The sequence below is a fragment of the Piliocolobus tephrosceles genome, unplaced genomic scaffold (genome assembly GCF_002776525.5).
Source record: "Piliocolobus tephrosceles isolate RC106 unplaced genomic scaffold, ASM277652v3 unscaffolded_20, whole genome shotgun sequence".
Classification (NCBI taxonomy): domain Eukaryota; kingdom Metazoa; phylum Chordata; class Mammalia; order Primates; family Cercopithecidae; genus Piliocolobus; species Piliocolobus tephrosceles.
Genome location: NW_022302087.1, coordinates 2,689,910 through 2,716,673, shown reverse-complemented (window position 1 = coordinate 2,716,673; position 26,764 = coordinate 2,689,910). Strand labels below are relative to the sequence as shown.

Sequence of the window (26,764 nt, the reverse complement as noted above, 5' to 3'; positions counted from 1 at the left end):
CACCCGGCTAATTTTTTTGTATTTTTAGTAGAGACGAGGTTTCACCATGTTGACCAGGCTGATATCGAACTCCTGACCTCAGGTGATCCTCCCCTCTCGGCCTCCCAAAGTGCTGGGATTACAGGAGTGAGCCACTGTGCCCAGCCAAAATTTTTAACTGTGTTGATCCCTGCCTTTCTCATTTGTAAAATAATAATAATGAAATATGCGTAGCTCAGGGTTGTTGTGAGACATCCAATGAGACAGGGGATGCAAACTGACAGCATATTTGACACTTAGTATCCAATAAATGTTAATCCTCCCTTTTCCACCCCTTTTCTGCTTTTATCACTTCCTCATCCTCATCCCAGTATTTACTTACTAGTTGTGTCGCCTTGAGTGGTTAATCTTTCTAAGGGTCACTGTCTGTAGCTGTAAAATGGCAATAAGAAGATCTACTTTGTAGGCTTTTTATTAGATTAAATGAGATAATCCATGCAAAGCACTTAGCACATCACCTATAGTTAGTACTCAGTGGACATTATTATTATTTTATTATTAATCATAAAGGAACTTATTTCTAGGTGACATAGTTAGAAATATCATGGAATCATGAAATACTAGACCTGAAGATCCTTAGTTCTCGATAGGCATATATAGTGGTTTTCACCCTGGGATGGTATCTCCTCAAAGGAGGAATGCATTTGGAAATGCAAGTGGCATTTTCTGGTTGTCACAGTGACTAAGAATGCTACTGGCATTTAGTTACCTGGGGGCCAGGAATCCCAAACATCTACAATGTGCAGGACACTCTCATCCATAAAGAACTGTCCCATCTTAAATGCCAATTACATTGAGAAATACAAAGTTGTTCAGCCACTTCACTGCGGTGCTCAGAGAGATGAAAACAATTAACCAAGGTATCAGATTTAGTTAGCATTATAGCTAGAACTAAATTTTGTATAGAATGTTAACGCTGCATAATTTTTTCCCATCTTTTGCAATTGTCATCAACAGAGCATACATGTCTCTATTTTTAGCAGTGACAATTGTCTCTATAAAATCAGTAAAATTCCTAAGGAAAAAAAAGCCTTAGAGTGTGCTTTTTTACTATGTCTCCAGGAGAGAGAGACAGAGAAAGGAGGAGGTTTTTTTATTTTAATGTTGAATAATAATATATTAGCTTGTTTCACTGGTCCTGTTATAGTAAAGGCTGGAGTCCTTACTATAATATTGTGTTTTTAGTTCCTCAGAACACAATATGAGAGAACTGAAGGCTTGATCTCAGCCCTCCTATGGGATCATTAGTTTTATTTTTATTTTTTGCTTGTATTATTATTTTAATTGACAAATAATTGTATATATTTATGAGGTATACTATGATATTTTCATACATGCATACAAGTGGTAATGATCAAATCAGGGTTATCAGCACATCTATACCTCAAACATCGATCATTTCTTTTTATTAGAAACATTCAAAATCTGCTCTTCCTGCTATTTGGGCTCATTAGTTTTATACAGAGAAAACCCCTGTTCTATAATCATAGCATGTCATGCATGTTGTGGTGAATGTCTAAGAAGGCACGCAACTGCTGAACAACTCTAACCCCACTGCCAAGAAATAGCTCAATTATGTGTCCTGCTGATCATGATTCAAGTTTAGCTCAATGTAGTCTATTTGAACATGTGTGGAGCACTTACGGCTTACAGGGAATTGTTTTAGATGCTTGGGGCACTAAGATGAATTAGACATAGTCCATGCCTCAAAGAGGTTAGAAGACAAAAATGTAAGCAGATTATTTTAATACAGTAAAGTTAGTATTATAGTAGAGGTAGAATTATCCATTTATAGAGTAAGCTAAATTAATAAATTGATTTTGATTAGTCATTTAAATGTTTTAAATAACACAGACACATCAGTTACCTTAATACACCAAGGGAAACACATCTGTTCTAGTCATCATATATAAGATGACTGTCTTATATTACAAATTTGTACATTTGTCTGTCTTTCAGAGTTAGGGTGTATACTGAGTAAGACTGGGTAAGAATGTTACTTAACGTTCCCTTTGACTCAGTTTGCTCAATTAGAAAAATCATAAATTATGCATTTCTGCCCTACTTAGCTCTGAGTATTATTGTAATAGAAGGCAATAATACCTGTGAATGCTTTATCCATACTACGTGTGACACCACTTCCTCTTTCCAGAAAGGCTACATTTCTCAGCCCCTTTCTGTAGCTAAAGGTATTATTTTACTAATTCTTATCAATGAACTATTAGTGAAAGTGATATTACTTCTAGCCTAAGCAGTTAAAGGTGGTTGTACTTTCTCTACAAATGAACTTTTCTCCTTGTGCAGTCACTTTGGAGGCCATGTGTCCCAGATGACATAGAACTACAAAGGACAACATAGAACTACAAAACAGAGAAGGCTATATACTCTCTATTGGACTTGATGTAAGAAATATTTTGTTGTCACTGAGATTTTAGTGTGTATGCATTACTGCAGCCCAGCTTATCGCATATTTTCCCTTGCACATTACAGCTATAAATTATTATTTTTGAAACTTACTAGCATGCTTAGATGGTCTCATTACCCAGTGGCCCTGGGAATATTTACTGCATTAAGGCAAAACCTCAGAGAATTTGTTATTCTCCAATACAACATTCTTCTGGATGCTAAACAAAGTCTACATGACGTTCCATCTCTCATTTCTGTTTTCAATACCCACCTCCTTTCATATATTGGTTTTTAGCATATGTCCTAAAACTGTTTCTCAACTAACATGTCACCATGTGTCTTTTATGTCAAAGGAGCCAAATATGTGAGGCATGCCAATTTGCCAATTTTATCCATGTTAGGAACGAACAGCTTTGAAAGCTTCCTCACTGGATGACAAAGATTTTGATCACGACAAGTGGAGGGTTTGTCGGCATCTGCAATGATACTTGCTACCTAAGGGAAAACTTTCCAAATGTATGTTTCAGACAAGAGCATTTACTGTGGTGTGCATCACAAGTAAAAACACTTGGAATAGTCATCCCAAGAACTCTTTTTTGCTCTTTTATAGAAGCTTTTATTATTGCAAATATCCTTAGTAGTTGAAAAATACACAAGTACAATATATATACAATTATTGGAAGATCATAGAATAGTAATGCTCTTGAAATATCAAGTTCTCACCTGTTCTACAGTTTGACCTCTGGTAACATACTCATTACCAACTTTGATTCTAGGATGGATCAAGCCCTTTACCAACTCAGAGGAGTTAATGCCCATGAGGAAAGCAACTTTGTCAGCATCTGGTCATCAGAAATAGAAGAGAAGGAAGGAGAGAGGAAAACACTGTTAAAATTCATTCCATTATAGTCAAACTAACTACCCAAAGGACAGAAAGATAGTGTGTTTAGATCAATGTAGCAAGGTGGATTGTAGTTTTCAAATAAATGCCTGAATCCTAAAAGTTTAAAGGAACCTATTTCTTGGAAATGCAAGTCAAAGGCACATTGAAATCTCACTTCATCAGTTTGTTGGAATTAATGAAAAAGAAAATATAACGCCACTCACACCCACTTGAATGACTGTAATCAAAAAGGCAGACAATAACAAGTGTTGTCAAGAATGTGGCAAAAATGGAACCCTCATACATTGTGGGTGGGAATGCAAAATGATGTGAATTTTCTGTAAGAAACAGTTTGACAGTTACTCTGAAGTTAAGCATAGAGTTACTATAGAACCCAGCAATTTCACTTTTAGGTACACACCCAAGAGAAATGAAAACATATGTTCACACAAAAAATTGTACACAAATGTTTCTAGCAGCATTATTCACAATAGTCAAAAGGCAGGGAAAAGTGAAATATCCATCACTGATGAATGGATAAAAATATGTGGTATACTCATATAATAGGATATTGCTAGTCATTTTACAAAAATGAAGCATTGATGTGTGCTACAACATGGCTGAAACTTGAAAACATTATGCTAAGTGAAAGGAAATCAGACACAAAAGGCCACATATTGCAGGATTTCTTTTCTATGAAATGTTCAGAACAAGCAAATCCATGAGGACAGAAAGTCGATTTTGGTTGCCACAGTCTGAGGAGAAGCAAAAATCAAAGTAACCACTAATAGTTGCTACTAAGAGTTTATTTTTGTGATAATAAAATATTCTGGAATTAGATAGTTGTGGTTGCACAGCCTTGAGAATATACTAAAACCCAATAACCATACAGTTTAAAAGGGTGAATATTATGGCATATGAATCTTCTAAAAGAGGACTAGTATCAAGAAATAGACTCTTTTAAAAGTTGAGATATAATTTGTCTGAAGGACATGGAAAATGCCATCTTTATTACTTGTTTTCTCTTTCTATGCATGTACTTGTGGACTCTTTCAACAAAACACGGACTTGGGCCATGTAATCTGATAATTATAGACAAGCACCAATCAACAGAAGCCAGGACACTTGCCAGTTATCTGTAAAACGCCCATCCTTTCCCTGCAAAGTCTCTGTTTACTCCGTAGTGCCCTCTGCTGTCCAACAATAATACTTACACCCCACAAAATTGTTTTATGAAAGAAAACTTCCATTTCCTAAAGTAGTGGAGAATAAGTATTATCAGAAGGAAAAGTAAATAGGCATGCATCACGTTAGGTATGAAAAAATGACATAAAATAATGACACAGGCAAAAAGTTATAAGCATATTTCAAATTGTAGATTATTTCAGTTACCAAACAAAATAAATACTCCACTCATCCAAAACCTCTCTCTGCTTTCTATTTTAAATGAATTTGGAGATATGCTAGTATGTCTGGCATAGTCATTCTGTTGAATAATGTCTTATAATAGAAGGTAATGCAGCCTTTCTTTAATTCACTAAAGAAAAAAAAAACTGCAAATTTTCCTGAGCAATAATCACAAACAGAAAATAAAGTAAAAACAAAACAATTAGTGAGCTCTATCTCATCTGTATTAGCAATATCAATTTCCTTTTCACAGCCTTTTAAGTGTTTACAAGGCTTAAAATGTTTGAAATGTTTGATTTGCTTATAAACTAAAATCAATATATATTATACATACATTGCTACAAGCTACATACCTACTTTATGTTAGTTTATTTGCAGTGATAATAGCCTGGGTACTTGGTTGCTACGAAACCTTTCAAAACACAAAGCTTATCTGGAAAAATAAATGAAAATCAAAAGTACAGCAGACATGTCCATCCTGTGCTGAGATGAGTCTGCTAATAGTGCCAGTTTTGGAGGCAAAAGCTTGACAATTTCAAGTTGAGAATCCGGTATGTCAGATCATAGACTTTTTGAACTGGGAGAGACTTTATAGAGTATCTAATCCAATGTGAAAATATGTAAAAGATGGGAAGAAATAAAATGTGTCTGGTCAATCTGAGTGGAGATGAACAGTAACCAACAATGTGAAAAACAATTTTCTGGTATCTGTCCAGGTTTAAAAAAAAAGAGCAAACACTTGTTTTTTCTAAGCTTTGGAAGCATGCAGAGGCATAATACAGATAATAATAGTCTCAAGGAATAGTTTCCCACGCCGAGAGTCTTCATATATCCTTTTTCCAGTGTTAAGCACAGTCCTTTGAGTCTATTTTTATCCATGAACAAAAGAAACTCAAATTCTCTCAGGAGTACCACACCTTAAGCTTAACAGAAATAGCATGTAACATTATAGGATTATTTCTCACTTACTCCAGAGACAGTTGAGTATCTACAGACAGGACTAGTGTGCCCTGGATTTACTCCAGAGATTTACATTATGCATTACATATGTTCTCTGTTTTGGGGGGCGGAAGAAGCAATAGAAGTCATCATCTTCCAAAAAGTAAATTACTTCATTTGCACTAAACGTTTACAGTTTACAACCAAGATGAAAATAGCGTAAATCTATGAATAAATGCCCATCTGACATTCAGGAACTACTATTGTAAAGATAGCAATGTGTGTAAACATATTTTAATCGTATTCCCAAAGAGGCTTTATGAAATTCCCACCCATAAGCATCAGTTCCTTCAGGACCTTGTGAATGAACCCATGGACTTTAATTAGGCTGCATGATCTTACCTGGGGGAGGTCACATTTAGCTACAGTGGTGGTTCTCAAGCATCAGTGTGCATTGGCATAGCTGGAGAGCTAATCAAATATTAAACAACAGGCTCCCTGAAGCAGGTTAGGGGCTGGGCAGCTCTAGTTTTATCATGTTACCCAGGTGATTCTGATACACATACAAATTTAAGAACAAAGTTGTTATTCTGGTAGTCCTCAACTTTGACGGCACATTGGGGTCCCTGGCAAGTTGTAAAAACAAATACTGATGCCTGAAATTCACCCACAGAAATCTGGTTTGTCTGGCTTGGGTAATGCCTGAGCATCAGGATTTTAAAAGTTCCCCACTGATTGTGGTGAGCAGCCAAGTTTGCAAACTACTGTCTAGAGAAGAGTAACCAGGTTTGGTAAGTTTATTTTGAAATCAGGAAGATGGAAAGAACAAAGTATGACTTCACCTGAAAATAGGTAAAAAGATAGAAAAATTCAAAAAGCAATCTTTTCCAAATTTACAATTCTATCCCAGTTCAGTCCCATCTGCAAATAACCAGATATGAAAGAATGAAACAAAATCCAGTTTTGTCAGTCTCAGGGGTTATGATAATCATATTAATCTCTTTTATGGAAGGTTATAATACAATTTTTGAGTTGTTCATATTTCATTAATTTATTAAACAAAGTTTACTGAGCATTTGCTATATGTAAGCCCTGATGCTAGATAATGTAGTAAGAAAATAAATAAAAAAGGCAAAAATCCCTGGCATCAAGAAATTATAATCTATGAGAGTAAGTAAAACACGGGGAAAAAAATAATATGTCAGTAAAACAACTGCATAAGAGACACAGGTATCGAGTATCATGAAAGTGTGAAGCAGGGCAAGAGCCCTTCTGGGCTGCATGACTGGGGAAGGATTAAAAAAGAAACAACATTCAATCTGAGCCTGAAGGATGACAAGAGTTTTTGGAGGTAAATATGGGAGAACAAGAGTTTCTGTAAAAATGAACAGCACGACTTGAAGCCACAGGCATTGAAGAGTACAAGGTATGGTCAAAGAAGAGGTTATAACCCAGATGGATTGGACTACAGTGCCAGGGGGTGAGTGAGAAACTGAGAAAAGTGGGTGATTTCTGGTTGCAGAAGACATCTAATGCTGCTATAACGTATTAATTAAAGAATGGGGAAATGTTAAAGGAGCTGTAAGCAGAGAAATGACATAATTAGAATCAGGCTTTAGAATGCTTAATCTTGGAAATGTGCAAGACAGACCCGAGTAGGAAGAGTTTTACAGTACAGAGTGAACCCATTGCAGAATGCCCAAGTGTCAGATGCTGAAGCTCCAAATTAGTAATGAGAAAGGGAGAAAAAGAGACTGAGAAATATGACTAGGAGGTTTTCAGTCTGAGAAGCAGAGAGAAGAACAGTACTGTAAATATGAATAGAAATGCCAATAGGAAGACATCACTTAGGGGAGAAGATGATGGACTTTTAGCCATGCAGAGTTTAGGATACTAGAAAATATGCAGCTGAGAGTTGGAAATATGGAGTTGGAACTCAAGAAAGAGGCAAAGGCTAGGATGCCCCTTTGGATTTAGGTGCTCTTCCCCCTTCCCTCTTCTCCATCTGTCAAGCTCCTTCAATTCCTTCCCAAATAATTAACTGGGAAAAATTTACCAAAGCTTAATACATTAAGAACCCCTAGAATTAAAGAAAAATTCAACACCTCTGTTTTTAAAATGAGCTAAAGGTAGAAGCATACTGAAAAAAACTCAGTATCCAGTAAGATGCTTAAGTTAATTATGGCACATTCACACAATGGAATATTTTGTAGCCATCTAAAAAGATATTGCAGAAAAGACAAAAGATATTCAAATATAATTTAGTAAAAAAAAATACTAGCATGCATATGATCACAAATTTTTATTTTAAAAAGTTATATGTGCATATTCAACTAGAAAGCTACATTAAAAAATATGTCCTTTGGCATTCACAGTGATTGTCCCTGAGTAGGTAGGATTCACGTAACAAATAATTATCCATTACTATGTGCCAGGCACATTTTAAAACCTGGAAATATAGCAATGAACACACCAAATGAGGTCCCTGCTCTTAAAAAGCTTACATCTGGTGAAGACTGAGGGGTGAAGGCTAGGACAGTCCATAAAAACTAGCTGTATGAATGACATGAAGAAAAATATTTAGATTAGGGGGATAGTGGTGGAGGTAGCTAGAGAAGGCTTTTCTAATAAGGTAAGATCCAAGAAGTTACTTTAATAAGTGAGGGAGTAAGACATGAGGACAGGAGAAAAGTTCCAGGCAGAAAGAGGAGTTAGTGAAAATAGTCCTTCAATAGGAGTGCTTACAGGCTCCAAAAACAACCAAGAGGCCAGGACATCTGAGTGGAGGAGAACGAGAGCAGAGAAAATGGTAGATTTTGCTACTAACGGTAGGGATTAGAGAGAGACAGAGAAGCATTGGTTGGTGCAAACATAATTGCGGTTTTTGCTATTAAAAGTAATGACAAAAACCACAACTACATTTGCACCAACCTAATATCATAGAGGTTAAGGAAGCTGTGACAGGGATGTGGGGTTTTATTTGGAGTAAGGTGGGAGCCATTGTTGAGTTTAGAGCAGAAGCAGGACAGGGTGGAACAAGGGCTGACTGACACTATGAAAGGACTGACAGTAGCTTCTGGGTGCAGAGCTGTCCACCTATCCATCACAGGCAATGGTTCAGGCAGGGAGACAAGGAAGGAGGCTGTGGCAATAACCTGGTAAGAAATGGTGGCTTGGGCTAGGTGGTGGCAGTGGACATGGCCATGGGGATAAGTTGTGAGCTTTTGGATTTCAAAGGTAGAGACAAAGAAAAAGAGAGGAGTCTGGATGATTCTGAGATTTGAGTCAGGGCAACTGGGAAAACCTAGTTGGCATTTTGGGGATTTATTTTAATGATCATTCTAGACAGATCATTCATTGTAAGGTGCCATAAATCTTTCTGGTAAGCAGAAAAGAGTATAGATTTTTTTAAATGTGAAGAAAAAACAAGGGGAAGTAAAGCCTCCTGGTCTCACCCCTATGAGTTAGTTACATCCCGCTGGAATTCCAAGGGCCTTAGTTCACATCTCCATTATGTCACTTAATACATTTTATCATAATTTGCTCCTTATTATTTTTATTTTATTTTGTTTATTTTTTTGAGACTGAGTCTTGCTCTGTCACCCACGCTGGAGTGCAGTGGTGCGATCTCGGCTCACTGCTACCTCTGCCTCCTGGGTTCCAGCGATTCTCATGCCTCAGTCTCCCAAGTAGCTGGGATTATAGGTGTACGCCACCACTCTCCGCCAATTTTTTGTATTTTCAGTAGAGACATGGTTTTGCTATATTGGCCAGGCTGGTCTTGAACTCCTGGCCTCAAGTGATCCACCCGCCTCGGCCTCCCAAAGTGCTGGGATCACAAGTGTGAGCCACTGTGTCAGGCCATGATTCGTTCCTTTCTCTCATTGTTCTCGATAATCTATGTGCTAAAGGCATTCTCTTTCACCCAAGTTTAGCAAATTGACTGGATCATCAATAATTATTGAGGAGTGCTTCTTGATTCTGTGATAGGAGGATTCTACATTAGAATGGTAGTTGACAGAACCATTTTTGAAGAACAGCAACCAAGGGAGACACTATTGATTAATTTTAAGTAAGAGGTGAGGTTAAGTGCAAGGAGAAGGGGGCAGGCTTGGGCCCAGGGATTTGAAGTATATACCGTATCTTCAAAGTAATTCTTACTTTCTGTGCCATCTGCTTCCAGTTGCTCTTCTGTAAGTTTCTGTTTAAATTTCATGTTTCCAAAGTGCATGATGGCTCCAGTGAGTTTATAGCATCCATACTTCTCATCAGGAAGAAAGCCCAAGATGTCCATGGCTTGCTGTAAAAACAGAAACAGATGGCCCTGTCTTCATTTGCCTAATGGCTGCAGTGAGCACCTCACCCCCGCTGTGTTACACCTCGGGCTGTGGGCTGAAGGGAATGAGATAGACAGCTCTGTTCAAAGCAATGCAAATCAGCCCTGTTGGCACTTGGTCACCCGCAGTCTGCTCATCCCTTTAAAAGAGAATTAGGAAGGCACAAGACTAGGCTTGTTTAGTTCCCTGTAGTTTTAGAACTTTCCTTCAATGCCCTGCCTCTCTCTGGTCCCTTCCAGCAACATATAGATCACTAATTGGCTATATGAGGTCAATTATTTTGCCTTTCGTGGTTACGGCAGAAAGCACCATATCTGCTGAGTTGCTTGTTTCTGTGATCCCATGTGTTCTCCTGACTTTATTCTAGAGCAGACACATTTCAAAGACTGGTGAAAAGAAATGTTTAAGAAAAGCCACCTCACCATAAAATTGCATCCTAAGTATCCACTGCACAAGATGTGCATTCTCATACACCCCAAGAGGGAAAAAATTGGCACAATCTTTCTAGTGGTTAATTTAGAATATGTACCAAGAGACTATAAAAAATTCATAATCCTTAGTATTTTCACTTCTAGGAACCTAGCATAAGGTGAATCTGATATACAGAAAAAGTGTTAAGCTACAGAGATATTCACCTCAGTGGGAGTGAAAAAAATCTTGAGTCTAACACTAGCTCAATAAACAACAGGACAAATGCCTGATAAAATCTTAAGTACCCACTTAAATGTTTATGAAGAGTTCCTAAAGATACTTGAAATGCTTAAACGATTAAACTGAGAAAGCAAATTCTATATGCCAAATGTATATGCAGCATAATTACAGTCTTTTGGTAAAAAACAAAAAACACTAACATGACCATACAAAAGCAGCTGCAAATAGATAAAAACAGAATAAAGACTGTAAAGATATACACCAAATAAAAGAGATGTTTGCCACTGACTTGAAATATCTTTCTACTTTTTCATAGCTTCCAAAGTTACCATATTGACAACGTGCAGTTTTCTCATAAGTCAGTAAACTTTGGACAGAAGCAGCCCTACACCCCTATGGAAGCAAGACCACTTCTCCCCCCTATGGAAGCAAGATCACTTCTCCGGGTCTCTGAAGAACAGAACTCTAAGATGCTGTCTTTCATTTCTCATTGCCATTACCAGATTTCGCTTTGACAACTAACAAGCCTTACTTCTGTGGCCAGCAATTCTTCAGCATCATCCAAGCTCTCCACAGTAACTGCTCCACAGGAGCAAAAGTGGAAGTCTGAGGGATTTGCAGACACCAGGAGCATATCTAGAGTGGGAAAAACATTCGTTAAACAGCTTAAAGAAATCCACAAGTGCCTTAGAAAATAATTGGTCAATATTCACAGTTTACAGTTTAAATCATACTTGTAAACAAGCCAAAATAAAATCCATATTTTAGACCCAAACTTCTGCAATCAATGTTTGCCCTCTATTAAATTGTCAGTAATGTGTTAATGCCTCCCAAGAGAAGACAGGCTGGCAAATTCCAAAAGCAGATTCAATTGCAGCAGTTTCAATTGGTGCAAAAAAACAAAAACAAACGAATAACAACAACAACAAAACACAGACAATGTGTGCTGGTAAAACTTTGAAAACAGGAATTTGGCCTAGATTTATGACTGAGGGCTGGAGGACAAAAGTATTTTGTAAAATTATAAGTAGAACAGATCTGAGCTTCAAAAGCTAGGAAGCAGCCAGACCTTGGGGTCAGCGCCCAGGGAACATTAGCAGGGCAACCCTGTCACATCACATCCCTATTAGGGAGCTGAGTCTGTCTTTCAAGGGATCCATAAGTCAGCTGCTGTGTTCAATGCTGCACCCTGATATGTCTAAGAGTACTGACATGATTCACTTAGTCAGGAAACATAATCCAGGCCGAAGCAGAGGCAGGCTGTCAGTCACGCATCAACTGACTTGGCAGAATCACATTAACCTCTCACTGCCCAACACTTGATCCCAATGAAGTTTTCTTGAGCTGATCTTATTTTTCTATTTATTGCTCAATGAAGTGAAAATCGGTTATCTTGAACCCCAGATCTCAGAAACAAAGAAATTGGGCTACATAAACGTTCACAGCAGCTTTGTTAGAAAACAAGTCAAATGACCATCTGCAGTTGAATGGGCTAACAAACTGTTGTACATCCATACAGTGGATTATTATTCAGCAAACAAAGGAATGAACTATAAATACGTGCTAGAACATGGAAGAATTTCAAAATAATTATGCTGGGTGAAATAAGCCTGACAAGAAGAATATACACTCTATTTTTTTCGTTTTGTCTTTAAACATTCTAGAAAATGCAAACTAATCTATGGTGACGGAAAGCATATTAGTGGTTGCTTAGGGACTGGGGCTGGGAGAGGAGGGTTCCAATGAGTGAGAAGGGACAGGAGGGAGGTCCAAGGACCTTCTGAAGATCCAAGGACACTTTTGAAAGTATACATGCATTACGTTGATTGTGGTGATGGTTTCATACACACGCATATATATGTTAACACTTACCTGTTATATACTTAAAACACATGCCGTGTACTTTAGTTGAAAAGTACTTCAATAAATTTGTTTTATAAAACTTTAAAAATAAAACAAAATTGGCCTAGCTTAAATCAAGCAGAAGGTTAATATATGTATTTTAATAAAAATGACCTGTAAAATTTTTTACAGTACTTGTTTTTTAAATGATTTTTATTTTTTAAATTGACAATTTAAAATTGTATATATTTATGGCGTACAACATGATGTTTTGATACATGTATACATTGCAGAATGGCTTATTCCAGCTAAGTAATGTATCATCATTTCACATACTTATTTTGTGTGGTGAGAATATTTAAAATCTACTCTGTTAACCATTTCAAGCATATAATACATGGTTATTAACTATAATCACTGTGTTGTAGAATAGATCGTCTGAATTTATTCAACTTTTTAAGATTCTACATGGGTGAGATAATGTGGTATTTGTCTTTCTGTCCCTGCCTTATTTCACTTAGCATAATGTCCTTCAGGTTCATCCACATTACCATACTTGACAAACATAACAAGATGTTCTTTTCTTTTCTTCTCTTTTATTTTCTTTTTGAGACAGGGTCTCGCTCTGTCACCCAGGCTAAGGTGCGGTGGCACGATCACAGCTCACTGAAGCCTCAGTCTCCCAGGCTCAAGTGATCCTCCCACTTCAGCCTCCCTAGTAGCTGAGACCACAGGTGCATGCCACCATGATCAACTAATTTTTTAATTTTTTATAGAAACAGGGTCTTGCTATGTTGCTCAGGCTGACCTTGAACTCCTGGGCTCAAGCAATCCTCCCTCCTGGGCCTTCCAAAGTGCTGGGATTACAGTCATGAGCTACCATACCTAGCCAAGATTTCCTTCTTTTTCTTTAAGGCATAATAGTATCCTATTGTGTATATAGACCACATTTTCTTTATCCATTCATCCTTCATGGACACTTGGGTTGTTTCTCTATCTCGGCAATTGTGAACAATGCTGCAGTGAACATGGAGGTACAGATATTTCTTCAGGATACTGAATTCACTTCCCTTGGATGTATTCCCAGTAGTGAGATAACTGGATCATAAGGTAGTTCTATTTGTAATTTTTTTTATTAACTTTCGTACCATTTTTCATAATAACTGTAGTAATTTATAGTTGACTCAACAGTGAACAAGGGTTCCCTTTTCTTCACATCTTTGCCGACATTTATTCTCTCTTGTCTTCTGATAGCAAGACAATATCTCATTATGGTTTTTGCTTTGCATTTCTGTGATGATTACTGATGTTGAGTGTTTTCTCACAGACCTGTTGGTCATTTGCGTGTCTTCTTTGGAGAAATGTCTGTCACGTTCTTGATCCATTTTTTAATCTGGTTGTTTTCTTGCTATTGAGTTGAGTTCTTTATATACTTTAGATATTAACCCCTTATCAACATACAGTTTGCAAGTATTTTTTTTTTTTTTTTTTTTTTTTGAGACGGAGTCTGGCTCTGCCGCCCAGGCTGGAGTGCAGTGGCCAGATCTCAGCTCACTGCAAGCTCCGCCTCCCGGGTTTACGCCATTCTCCTGCCTCAGCCTCCGGAGTAGCTGGGACTACAGGCGCCCGCCACGTCGCCCGGCTAGTTTTTTGTATTTTTTAGTAGAGACGGGGTTTCACCGTGTTAGCCAGGATGGTCTCGATCTCCTGACCTCGTGATCCGCGCAAGTATTTTTTCTCGTTCATTCAGTAGATTCTCTCATGATGATGCATGATTGTTGTATAGTTTATGAAGCGAATACTCAGGGTATGAGGCCAAATGTCAAGGATTCCAATATGGAAGGACCTCTTGGTCACTTATCATCACTCCTGGAATCTATACACTAGTTGAATAGCAAGAATAGGTACAATAAATAAATAGAAACAAAAAAAGCCAAAAGAAAAAGAAAAGAAAAGGGAAAATTTATGTAGGACCAAGCTATATAGATGGCAGTGAGAGCTAAGGATTTTGAATGAGCCCTGTCCAAAAGAACTGAAGAAATGAGTCTTAGCTATGCCTGGAACAAGGGTCAGATATAATTGAGAGCAAAGGGGTGAAGGGTTACTCATGGCCATGTAGAGGTCAAATAGGGGCTGGCTCTGAGGTAACATGTCACCTCATTTCCTTGACTCCTTCAGTGGGTGGCCAGCCTCTCTGCTGTGATTTCCATACCCAATTCTTTTGTAGTATGCACAAATCCTCATATTTCAGGATATGTGGACATCATCCTCATATTGTTAAGATATGTCCTCTTGTATTAAGCCTCAGGATACTCTGAAGCTCTTCTTTGGCAAACATGGATGGTAAGAGTTCCAGATTATCTTTTAAAATGTCCCCCAAAAGGACAATGGGTGCTAAAACAGGTAGACTGACAATACCCAGCTTGGACCACCAGATGTCAGGCTTTGCACAGTAATCAATCTCAGCAACCCCCAAAGACTGAAGAAGATAAATGAATTCAAGATAAACATGAATTTTCCATAGCAGCCCAAAGGCATCAGATGCTTCTATTAGTAAACAGAGATGCTCTGAAAATAATCTTGCAGTCTCTGCTGGTACCTTCATCAGATCTTATGTGTCAGTCGCCCTATACCATCCAGAAACACATGTCAAGAGTGTTAGATTTGATAGGGTTAATCAATGGAAGACCAAAAAAAAAATCCTGTTCCAGGTTGAGGTGAAGAGAAGGTGGGGAGGAGAATGTACTGCATACATAACACCAATTACATCTATGGCAAAAATAATTGTCTCGTTCGCAGAGCTTTCCCCATTTGGTAAGGGTACTTTAAAGACCAAGTAGTCAAAACACTGCTAGATTTATACCATACTTAATCTAAGCATAATGGACTGGGAAAATTGTTCCCACCAGTTCACTAGCCTGGATCTGTAATGTTATCCTATGTCCACTTCTGTGGGAGCATTTTTGTCCTCAAAAGCTTACCTCAAATACAATACCTTGGAAATCAAATCAGCATGTCATTCTCTCCTTCCAATGAATCCCTATGCCACTTTAAACTCTCTGCCATGGTCTACAATGTGCTGCATGGTCTAACCCCTGCCTACTTTACCCTATGTTACCCTCTCTACCACCCACAGTGGCCATTTTGCTATTCCAATAAGAAATCAAATGCATTCCTGCCTCAGGACCTTTGCAGCCACTGTTCCCTCCTCCTGGAATTTTATTCCTGGAAATCTTTGCCTACTTGCTCCCTTACTTATTGAGGTGTCTGCAAAAATACTGTCTTTTCAGAGGAATTCCCTGACAATTTCATCTAAAATAGAACTATCCACAACTCTACCAAACCCCATTTCTTTCTGTCCCCTCACCGCACTTTATTTTTCTTTATTCACCTGCCATATAACCTACAAAGAAATTAGAGCATTTTTTTTTTCTTTTTTGAGACAGAGTGAGACTCTGTCTCCCAGGCTAGAGTGCAGTGGCACATTCTCGGCTCACTGCAACCTCTGCCTCCCAGGTTCAAGTGATTCTTCTGCCTCAGCCTCCCAAGTAGCCACAATTACTAGCACCCGCCACCATGCCTGGCTAAGTTTCATGTTTTCACTAGAGACTGGGTTTTACCATGTTGGCCAGGCTGGTCTCGAACTCCTGCCCTCAAGCAGTCCACCTGCCTCAGTCTCCCAAAGTGTTGAGATTACAGGCATGAGTCACCATGCCCAGCCTAGATCATATATTCTGTACTTGTTTGTTGCCTGTCTTCCACACTAGACTGTAAGCTCAGAAGGGCAGAGGCCTGTCTATCTTGTATCACCACTGTACCCCCCATGATTAAAAAGCAGTGCCTGCAAGTATACATATGTAACAAACCTGCACGTTATGCACATGTACCCTAGAACTTAAAGTTTAATAAAAAAAAAAAAAAAAAAAAAGCAGTGCCTGATGTACACATGGAAGCTCCAGAATAAATATTTGTTGAATAAATACATGAAATTCATTCCCTTATTCCACAGTGTTTTTTTTTTTTTTTTTTTTCTTATTTTGTTTATGGCACTATCATTCTCCTAATCAAATCACAAAACTTGGGGATATTTTTGACTCATCACTCTTCCTCACTCCTACATTCAGTCACTACCAAGACCTGTCTATTCTTCCATGCATCTATCCCTTTTCCCCCACCCTTCCATTCCCACTCTTTTAGATCACTGTCTTGTCATCTCATACTGGGACATTTGCAATACCTTCCATCCAAATCTCTGCCTCTACATCATCCTGCCCATTACCAGCTTAATCGTCCCAAATACTGCCCTCAATAAATCATGACCTCCTATTGCCTCACTCCCCACAACACACTCACACACTTGCTCTGCCAACTCCCTGAGTTCAGAAACCATCAGAATAAAATCTCCACTATTCCTCTATGCAAATCTTTTCCTTTAGTCAAACTGGTCTCTCCGTTCCCTGCTCCTGCTTTGCCCTTTCCCAACATTGTGTACACTCTTCCTCCTACCAGAAGTAGCCTCCACTCTTCACTTTGTCTGACTGAATCCCCTTCCCATTCTTCGTTTCCCAACCTAAATTCCCCTTCTTTATAAGCCTCCTCAGCCAGACATGGTGGTTCACACCTGTAATCCCAGCACTTTGGGAGGCCAAGGTGGGAGGATTTCTTGAGGCCAGGAGTTTGACACCAGCCTGGCCAACATAATGAAACCCCATCTCTACTAAAAAAGAAAAAAGAGAGGAAACTCCCATTGACCACCACACACTATGATGCTATCTCCCTCCCCTGGTCTCTTATCTTTACCACTCAGGTAATTCTAATTGAGGCCTTAAATTAACACGTTTATACATACACACACACACACACACACACACACACACACACTCACCCACTCACCTCTGCTGGGTATCCTACCCACTTTCAAACACTCTTCTTCCTTTTGCTACCAAATTGAAAAAGAAGTGTTGCCATTTACTGTCTGTCCATATAAAATTATACAACACTAGTTCTATAATTGGTTCAACTCCCTAAGTTTTAAGGATGAATATACTGAAGTCTAAATAGGCTAAGAAACTTACTGAATAACACTTTTTCATCCCCCAAATATGGCTTATTTTTCTTGTTTTGAAATAACCCTAAGCTCCAGAATCCTACACTTACCATGAAGCTCTTTTTGTCCAGATAAAATTTGATAGAATATGTGGTAGTTCCTCTCTCCAGGATGCTGGAAAATCACCCTGGACTTTTCAAGCAAATCTGGATGATGAGAAATGAATAAAGATTCATACTTAGGCATTCTTGTAAAATGTAGAACAAAAGAAATCAGGCTGAGTGCAGTGGCTCACAGCTGTAATCCCAGCATTTTGGGAGGTCGAGGTGGGAGGAGCACTTGAGGCCAGGAGTTTGAAACCAGCCTGTGCAACATAGTGAGACCCCGTTTCCACAAAGAAAAATTTTAAAAATTAGCTGGGCATGGTGGCACATGCCTGTAGCTGCAGCTACTTGAGAGGCTGAGGTAGAGGATTGCTTGATCCCAGGAGTTTGAGGCTGCAGTGAGCCATGATCATGCCATGGCACTCCAGCCTGAACAACAGAGCAAGACCCTGTCAGGAAAGAAAAGAAAAGAAGGAAAGAAGGAAGGGAGAAAGAGAAAGAGAGAGAGAAAAAAGGAAAGGAAAAGAAAGAAAAGAAAAGAAGGAAGGAAGAGGAAAAAGAGTAATCAGATAGTGCATTGAGTACTTACAGATATCAATGTCCACAGATGACAGCATGCCTCTGGCACCAAAGTGCATCCTGATGAATTTGCCCTAGTGTAGACACAGAACACACTCAGACACAGAACAGTTTCCTATTCAAATTTTCCAAGCACTTGCAAGGGCTTCATTATATGTAACTCTCAAAACAACTACTTCCTCAAAAGTAAGAAACAAACAAACCAAAAAAAAAAAAAAAAAAAAAAAAAGAACAGAAAAATGTAATGTGGGTTTGAGATGAGATAGCACCAGCTAATATCTGGAGGAAGCCAGAATGACTGTCAGGACAAGCAGTGGTTCTGGCCTGTAGCCCCAAATCTGCTGATTGCTACCTGTGTATTCTTGTGGGCACTGTGAAATCTCTCTGGGCCTCACTGTTCTTACCTAAAGATGAGAAAAATATTTCCTCAGCATATTTGTTTGTTCATTCAACAAACATTCATTGAGCATCTACTAAGATCCAGGTAACCTTCTAGGCACTGGAGATACCACGCAAGAAAAACAGAAATGGTCCCTACCCTCACGAATCTTATAGGCTAGTGGGTAAGCAGCTACTGCAACAGCTCTGACATAAAATCACAAGAAAAGCCAGTATCCTAGAACTTAGAGAGTCAGAGAAAGAGGGGGCATAAAATGGAGTTGAAGAGGTAGACAAACTCCATATCATGTAAGCCATATAGAACACGGGAAAGGGTAGGGTTTTATTTTTTGTGTGTTTGGGAGACATTGTAAGGTTTTAAGCAGAGGAGTGATGTGATCTAATTTGTTTCAAAGCACACCTTGGCCTAAATAATAGACGGATACCCTTTCTTCCTTTCAGTGAAAAGCCATAAGGCAGGATCTAGAGGGGCAGAAATGCTGTCCAGAGGTGCCAGTGCCCATGTCAGAATGCCAGATGCAGCTAAGGAGGTGGCACCCTCTGGTGGCAGCTAGAGCCTGTGGGATGAGGATGCTGGAACAGGGAGGAAGGCAGCCTGGTGGAGGTTGGCCCATGCCAGGAAGGCACCAGAGCAGGACAGCAGCCTGGCAAGAAGAGGTGAGTAGCTCTGTACATGAGGATCGAACAGGTACATTAAAATATGTAGGACAGTGGGAGTCACACAAACACACATGTATATATACCCATACATACAAACGTGCAGGTACATACATATGTGTGCACATACTCATATACAGAGGTATATATATACATATCTATTTAGTATTAATTGAAAATTTTAACCCAGATTTCTTGATTATTTTGAACTCCTTTTTCTTTTTCCTTCTCTCTTCTTTCTTTCCTTCCACTGATCCATCTTCATGCTTATTTTTCTCCTCTACTTCTTTCCTTCTGTCTTTCCAACTTTTCTCTCCTTTCTGTTCTCTTCTTCATCACTTTTTAAGGCAAGTTCCTGCTCTGTCGCCCAGCCGGAGTGTAGTAGTATCATCATAGCTCATTGTAGCCTCAAACACCTGGGTTCAAGTCATCCTCCTGCCTCAGCCACTTGAGTAACTGGGACTACAGGTGCACACCACCACTCCAGGCTAATATTTTTGTTTTTAGTAGAGACAAAGTCTCACTGTGTTACCCAGGCTGATCTCGAACTTCTGGGCTCAAGCGATCTGCCCACTTCAGCCTCCCAAAATGTTAGGGTTACAGGCGTGAGCCACCACACTTGGCTATCTTTCTTTTTACTCGATATTTTCCCCTTTCTTCCTTTTATTTTTTTCCTTATCTTTCCTCTTTCCTTTTTAAAAATGTTCTTTTTCCATCCCTCTATTCCTTCCTTTTTCCTCCCTTGCTTTTTTTCCCTAGCTTTCTATCTTTCATATTTCAGCAGAAAGTCCTTTAGCATTCTAACAAGTCCCAAATCTACCAGTTGTTTTATGAACCAGTATTAGTGCCTGCTATGACCAGCCAGACACTGTAAGCACATCTAAATGTGAACAGAGCAGCTCTAAGGCTTTGGATGGAAACTAGCCAAATCAGCATGTGGTTATTATTTAATTATGCCCGGAGACTTAAACAGGAAGCCTTCTGCAAATTTTCTTGTGAATTATACAGTGGCTCCCTGCCAGTCATTTTTGGCATAATATGGATTTGTTAAACTAGGTTTAGAAATCCAAATTCTTCCCCTTCCGTGGGAATTCTAGTTATCAAAAGCTACTTAAAAATACTTTCTCGTCAGACCCCCAAAAAAGTCTTCAGTGAAAAATATGCAGGGGTAAGGAGGCCATAGGCAAGAGTACAAACAGTAATTGTAGTAAGTGAATTAGGAAGTGCTTACTAAATTGACTTGTCATAAGGGGTTTAGGAAATTACGAAGGAGAAAATATTTCAAATTAAAAACGTAATAAAATATAAAGCATGATTATAATTTTTTGGGTGAGCTTCTCTACTGGGAGTGTAATTTGAAACGATTAAGATAAATACTTTTTTCTTGAAATTGACCAAATAGAAACTCTTCAGATGTATATTTATTTATAAAAATTTAATAGTCTTAATGATATAGATGGTAAGTGTTTGTGAGAAATCTAACATTACAAACTTTAATCAAAGACCTTCTTTGGTGTTCTAGAATTTTTTTCATACCTATGTGCTTCCATATGAGTTTTACCATTGCATACAAATTAAATACTTTGATATTATGCTAAATCATGTTACTTACAAAACGAGAGGAGTTGTCATTTCTCAGGGTTTTAGCATTTCCAAATGCTTCCAAGATAGTATTCGCTTGCATGATTTGCTCTTCTAACGCCCCCTGAGACACATGAAAGAGAAGTACAGTTGATTAAGCTATTAGTAGAATTCTGTAATGCGGCAAGCCCTCCATCTCCAGGTCAAACCCCATTCTTGCTTTGATAACCAATGGCCAAAACCTGCTTCCAAATTTGGTTATATTATCTTGGAATGAGAAATCAGAAAAACAGTTGGATGACAGAGGCTAACAATATACAATATCCCTATGAATATGTGGGAGCTCATTTATTTGCAATGCTTCTTTTTTGGTTGGCATTGGCCTGAGTGGGAAAAGAAAACCATCACCAAATAAAAAAGAAAAACATACCAGCTTATTTACAGACAAACATCATATCATGTATTTCCCCTATCATTAATCTTCCTCTCTTCCCATCTGATCTTTGCACCTGGAAATTTATCCTAGCATAATACAACAGACTCTTGGTGTTATTAAACTACACTTTTGCTTGCTTCTTTTCCTAAGTAATCTAGAGGTTCCCACCGAGTAGTGACTTTTAATAGTATTGATCTTGAATTTGAATCACGTGTGCTCAAGCTGATGGGCCAAAACATATCATCGACCTGTCTACCATATCTACATGGCTTTATTGTTTTCCAGTCAGCCTCAAAGACCCATTTTATGGGGGTAACTATATAGTATATGGTATTTAATAATTTATGGATTTATAAATATTATATCCCTTCTTATATCCCTTCTACTATATAATATTCCCCATTTTATGGGGGAACGTATATAGTACATCATTCTCAATAATTTATGGATTTGTAAGTATTGTATCCCTTCTCAGTAATATGGGTTTACTGTCCTTCAAATAAGTTAGAGAACATTATATATACACGAGCAAAGATTTCCATAGAAGTGTTATATATTATGTATTGTGTTATATCATAAAACTCAATGGCTAAACCAAACCATTTAATGCAGACCAAAAAAAAAAAAAAAAAACCCGCAAAAATCTAAAATGCTTGTAAAAACAAAGTTATATCTACTGAATAAAAGAGTTCAAGGCCGGGCGCGGTGGCTCAAGCCTGTAATCCCAGCACTTTGGGAGGCCAAGACGGGCGGATCACGAGGTCAGGAGATCGAGACCATCTTGGCTAACATGGTGAAACCCCATCTCCACTAAAAAATACAAAAAACTAGCCGGGCGAGGTGGTGGGCGCCTGTAGTCCCAGCTACTCAGGAGGCTGAGGCAGGAGAATGGCGTGAACCCGGGAGGCGAAGCTTGCAGTGAGCTGAGATCCGGTCACTGCACTCCAGCCTGGGCGACAGAGCGAGACTCTGTCTCAAAAAATAAATTAAATAAATAAATAAATAAATAAAGGAGTTCAATGATACCCAAAGAAATCAATAATCAAATTCAGGAATGTGGTCGTTAGAAAAGAAACTTCTATAGTTTAAAAATTGAGCCAGATGGCTATTTTAATATATTTCTTACTTTGCAAAAACAGCAAACATCCAGTATCGAATTGAAAAAGCAAAATAATCATGCCAGACATAGAAAAATGAGAGGTCTAACAGCTCAATAACTCATTGATTTTGAGTTCCATTCAGCATTACCTAATTTTATTTTGCATACCAATGTGTATGGTCTTACTTATCCTCAAGTTATTATGATGTCCATTAACATGTGAATGGAGCTAAACTAAAATGAACACGTTTTGTTTTTGTTTTTGTTTTTTAATAGGGAAGGCAAAGATTTTTCTGAACGTGGTATGTGATTAACATTGAGGGGTATGTCCATTAGGCATTTAGAACTTGATCTAGGAGTTAGGTATGAATGAAGAAAACTTTTATTGGTGCATATTTGTGGGAATTTGATATCTCACAGTAGCTAAAGGGATTCAGAAATATCCAAGCCACCGATGACTCTAGACTTTAGGTAAGATGGTTTGAATCTTGAGGACTTAACTTACAGATCCAACAAAGACCAGGCCAGAAAATGCCCCTTTAAGCAGAAGTGAAATTGATTATGTAATTAATGTTTTCATGTTATTGTTTGGAGCACTTGATGATCCTCTCAAGGAACAAAGGAAAGATTAAAAAAAAAAAAAAAAAAACTTCTCTATAATTTGCAAATTGTCCTGTGGCACTCGTTGCCTCCTTACTTCCCAAAAGTGGTCAGGACAGAGCTTCCATGATCCAGTGGATAGGGCCACCTCATCTTTTCTGCCAAGCTTTATAAACACTTACCGGCTTTTTCCTGGGTTCACTCATGGCTGCTATGGTGGCAAAATACTGGATAATATGTTTGCTGTTCACAGTCTTTCCAGCACCAGATTCTCCTCTGTGATTTGAAATTCAGTGACACAGTTAACTAGTTCTGATTATCAATGCAATGAAAGAAAGGTAATTTTGATCATATAGGCTATGGCAAGCAGGGAAGCTTTTACATAAAAGTAGAGCTTCTGATGGAACTTGAGGACATATTGACATTTAATTGGTTGGGAGAAAGGCAAGGACATTTCAGGCTGGAAAAACAGCATGGGTAAAAATCTGGAGTTAGAAAGATCACAAATTTTGTAAATATTAGGAAGCCTGTTCCTTATGGTCCTAATAACAAACAGTAGGAAAGCACCTCTTCTAACTAGACAAGGCTCCTCACTACCAGCTGTTCAAGAGATTTTCACATATGAAGGCTACCATACAGCCAAGTCCAACCCTCTTCTCAGAAAAAGGCTACCAATTACTTCACCAGGGAGTTGGGCTTTAGGCTTTACCTTACCTTTGACAACCAGCTAACTTTGTAATGTGGGAAGAGCACAGTGGTGAATCTATAGCCTCTTCAACATAAGCATCATTGAATCAAGGCCTGCCTACCTTTATCTATACAAAACTCCAGAAAATAGTTTTTCATCTTTATGAAAGTCTGAACTCCAACTGTTCATCTAGCTCTAAAATTCTGAGACCTTATGATCTCTCTTGGGATAACTGAAGCCAATGGAGAGCCCAATGTACAAGGTGGTATCATCATCATTGCATGGGAAGGTAAAGGACTTTAGCACTTCACAGCCACTTGAGTCTCAGTCACCATGCTGACACTTTACCTGGCTGGCCAGTGCTCTTTTCATCAAAATTCACATACAATAAGATACCACTGTGACCCTTCCTTCTATCCTTTTCACTCCCTTTCTTATTTCTCTAAATGTCACCATCTTTTAGTTTTCACTGCTTCATGTACTTTGGCCTGCCCCAATCTGGCTGCCCACAACTGCTTCTTAAATGTTCCATGGGCATACCTACTGGACATTCAGCCCCTCTGCTTAGCCATCCAGAGGCTTTTGAAGGTGACCATTTGGGACAGTGTAGCTCTCTTAATCATCAAGAAGGTAATTAAGATCAGCTCATGCACTATTTCTAAAGGATCTCTGAAAATGAGGGAGGCAGACTAGCTGACACCATATTTGGAGTCATCACTGACTAAAGCACAATGACAATTTCCTGAGTATCTTTTTCTTACCTCAAAGGTATTGCAACTAAAGGGCAATTAATTCAAAGACGGTGAATCAAAGTTTTATTCCCAGTGAAATGGAGGTATCTATTTCCACTGAAACTTACTTCAGGCCAAAAAAGAAAAACAAGGCAAACACTTACGTAAAGAGTATAGACTGATTTTCTCGATCTACAAAAGAAAGAAAAATGCCAGAATATTCTTATGTTCGAGGATTATGTATTAGTATGAACTTATTCAAAATTTCCCTAGCTATAATTTGAAATCAGACACATGGGAAAGGATTAGCATCATTTATAGTTAGAAAAACATACCACTCAAATGGTACAGAGTAAAATTGATTTTCTCTTGCCCCTATGTATGCCAGTCATAAGAACATATAAATTAAAGGCTTATTTCTTTGCTCTACATACAAATGGTAACCAACTAATGATTGAGATTCTTGACACTTTAAGCCCTTTAAGAATCATTGTGTAATAATATCTATAGAATAACTTCTTTGTGCCAGACACTAGAGCAGATGCTTTATATAATAAAGGCTAACATCTACAGGGGGCTTACTCTGGGCCAGCCACTGGGCCGAGCACTTTAAATGCATTATCTCACTTTGATGTACAAACTAATCGGCCCAATAACCCTAGGAGGTAGGTACTATTTCACCCACATTTTATCTAGAAGGAAACAGAGGCTTCAAGTGATTAGCTAACTGTAAAGGCCATGCTCCGCTCACAATGCCTAAGTGCCTCTTAGGGACATAGAAAAAAAGTAGATCAGATATTTTTACTTTTCATTTTGTAGGGCAGCTACTCACTGTGAAGCATGTCCTGAAAGGCGTTATTGGCAACAGCAAAGATGTGAGGGGGAGCCTCTGATCGCCTCTTCCCTTTGTAGGCGGCCACGACTTCTTTCTTATACACGGGAAGCCATTTGTAAGGGTTTATGGTCACACAGAAGAGACCTGAATATGTCTGAGGGAAGATCAGAAAAGATTTCAGAAACTAGATTAGAAATACTTCCAGGTTTGTCAGCTCTTCCACTGTCAAGTAACATTCGCTCAAATGTTACTTATAAAGGAACTCAGAGGAGAGTTTTTGGAATCATGTAGAGAAGGGACTTCTAACAAGAAGAGACAGAACCAGGTTAGAGTAACATCAGGACCTGGGATTACCTCTCTCCTGGGAGACCTGCTAATTACTAACAAGTCTGACACATGGAGCTTCTGAAGACAGAGAGGACCCTAATGGCAGGACTGCAGAGATTTCAGTAACCAGCCATCAGGCATTTGAGGCCAGAGGGGATTCTCTGCCTCAGCAAGATTAGGGGCTTGATTTTTAGGGCACTGAGAAGGAATGGCTCATGTGGGTCACTCAGTCACTGAAGGGGTTGAATTATGGCCCCCAAATAGATACGTTTATGTCCTATGCTCCAGAGCCTGTGAATGAGATCTTATTTGGAAAAAATAGTCTTTACAAATGTAATTAAGGGTTAAGGGTCTCAAGATGATGACATCCAGGTGGGTCTTAAATACAATAACTTGTGTTTTTATAAAAGACACACACAGGAGAAGGTGATGTGACAATGGAAGCAGAGACTGGAGTGATACAACCAAAAGGAATGCTAGAGCCGCTAGAAGCTGGAAGAGACAAGGAAGGATTCTCCCCAAAGGCCTCCAGAGGGAGTGCAGCCCTGCTGATCGGATTTGATTTTGGACTTCTGGCCTCCAGCACTGTAAGAGAATAATTTCTGTTGTTTTAAGCCACCCAGCTTGTAGTAATTTTGTTACAGCGCCTCAGGGAAACTAATACAGTTACATGGTAAATCAGAGAGCTGAGGAGCAAGCTGGTTGCATGCCATGGGTCCTATGGCCATGGGTCCCAGATGCTACATCTTAGCTTAATCTACTCAGCACTGCTTCTGCTGCATAGGTTTTGAGCAAGTCAAAGAACCTGAGCAACCAACCATCATCAATTTAATGATGATGAAGAAATCATCTCACTCATTAATCACTAACTAGGTGACATGCATTGAACTAGGTGCTTTACCTACATTCTTTTGTTTAATCCCCCAAGCTCCCATGGAGAGGCAGACATTGTTATCCCACTTTATAGATAAGGCAACTTCAAGAAGTTAGGAAACTTAACAAGCAAGTGACAGTGCTGATGGCTAGTCTGTCAGGCTCCAAGTCTCATGCTTTAACTAAGGGTGACCTGTGGAAAGGCACATGAATTTTGACAAAATAAAACTGGGGAAATGTTAAGATAAGGTCCCTTCCCAGTAGACATTCCTCAAGGACTATCCCCATGTGAGCATGCTTAGAC

The 26,764-nt window shown here is 38.8% G+C and overlaps 1 protein-coding gene across 1 annotated transcript in view; it reads right to left on the bottom strand.

Annotated features, from left to right (window-relative positions):
* The window catches only part of LOC113225271 (myosin-15-like), a 142,999-nt gene that overhangs the window by 93,062 nt on the left and 23,173 nt on the right, over nt 1-26,764 (bottom strand). The window contains 9 exon segments of the mRNA XM_026456880.2: nt 3,169-3,287; nt 9,836-9,974; nt 11,195-11,298; nt 17,662-17,757; nt 18,245-18,308; nt 20,903-20,995; nt 23,189-23,282; nt 24,590-24,617; nt 25,258-25,414. Coding sequence (XP_026312665.1) covers nt 3,169-3,287; nt 9,836-9,974; nt 11,195-11,298; nt 17,662-17,757; nt 18,245-18,308; nt 20,903-20,995; nt 23,189-23,282; nt 24,590-24,617; nt 25,258-25,414 — 894 coding nt within the window.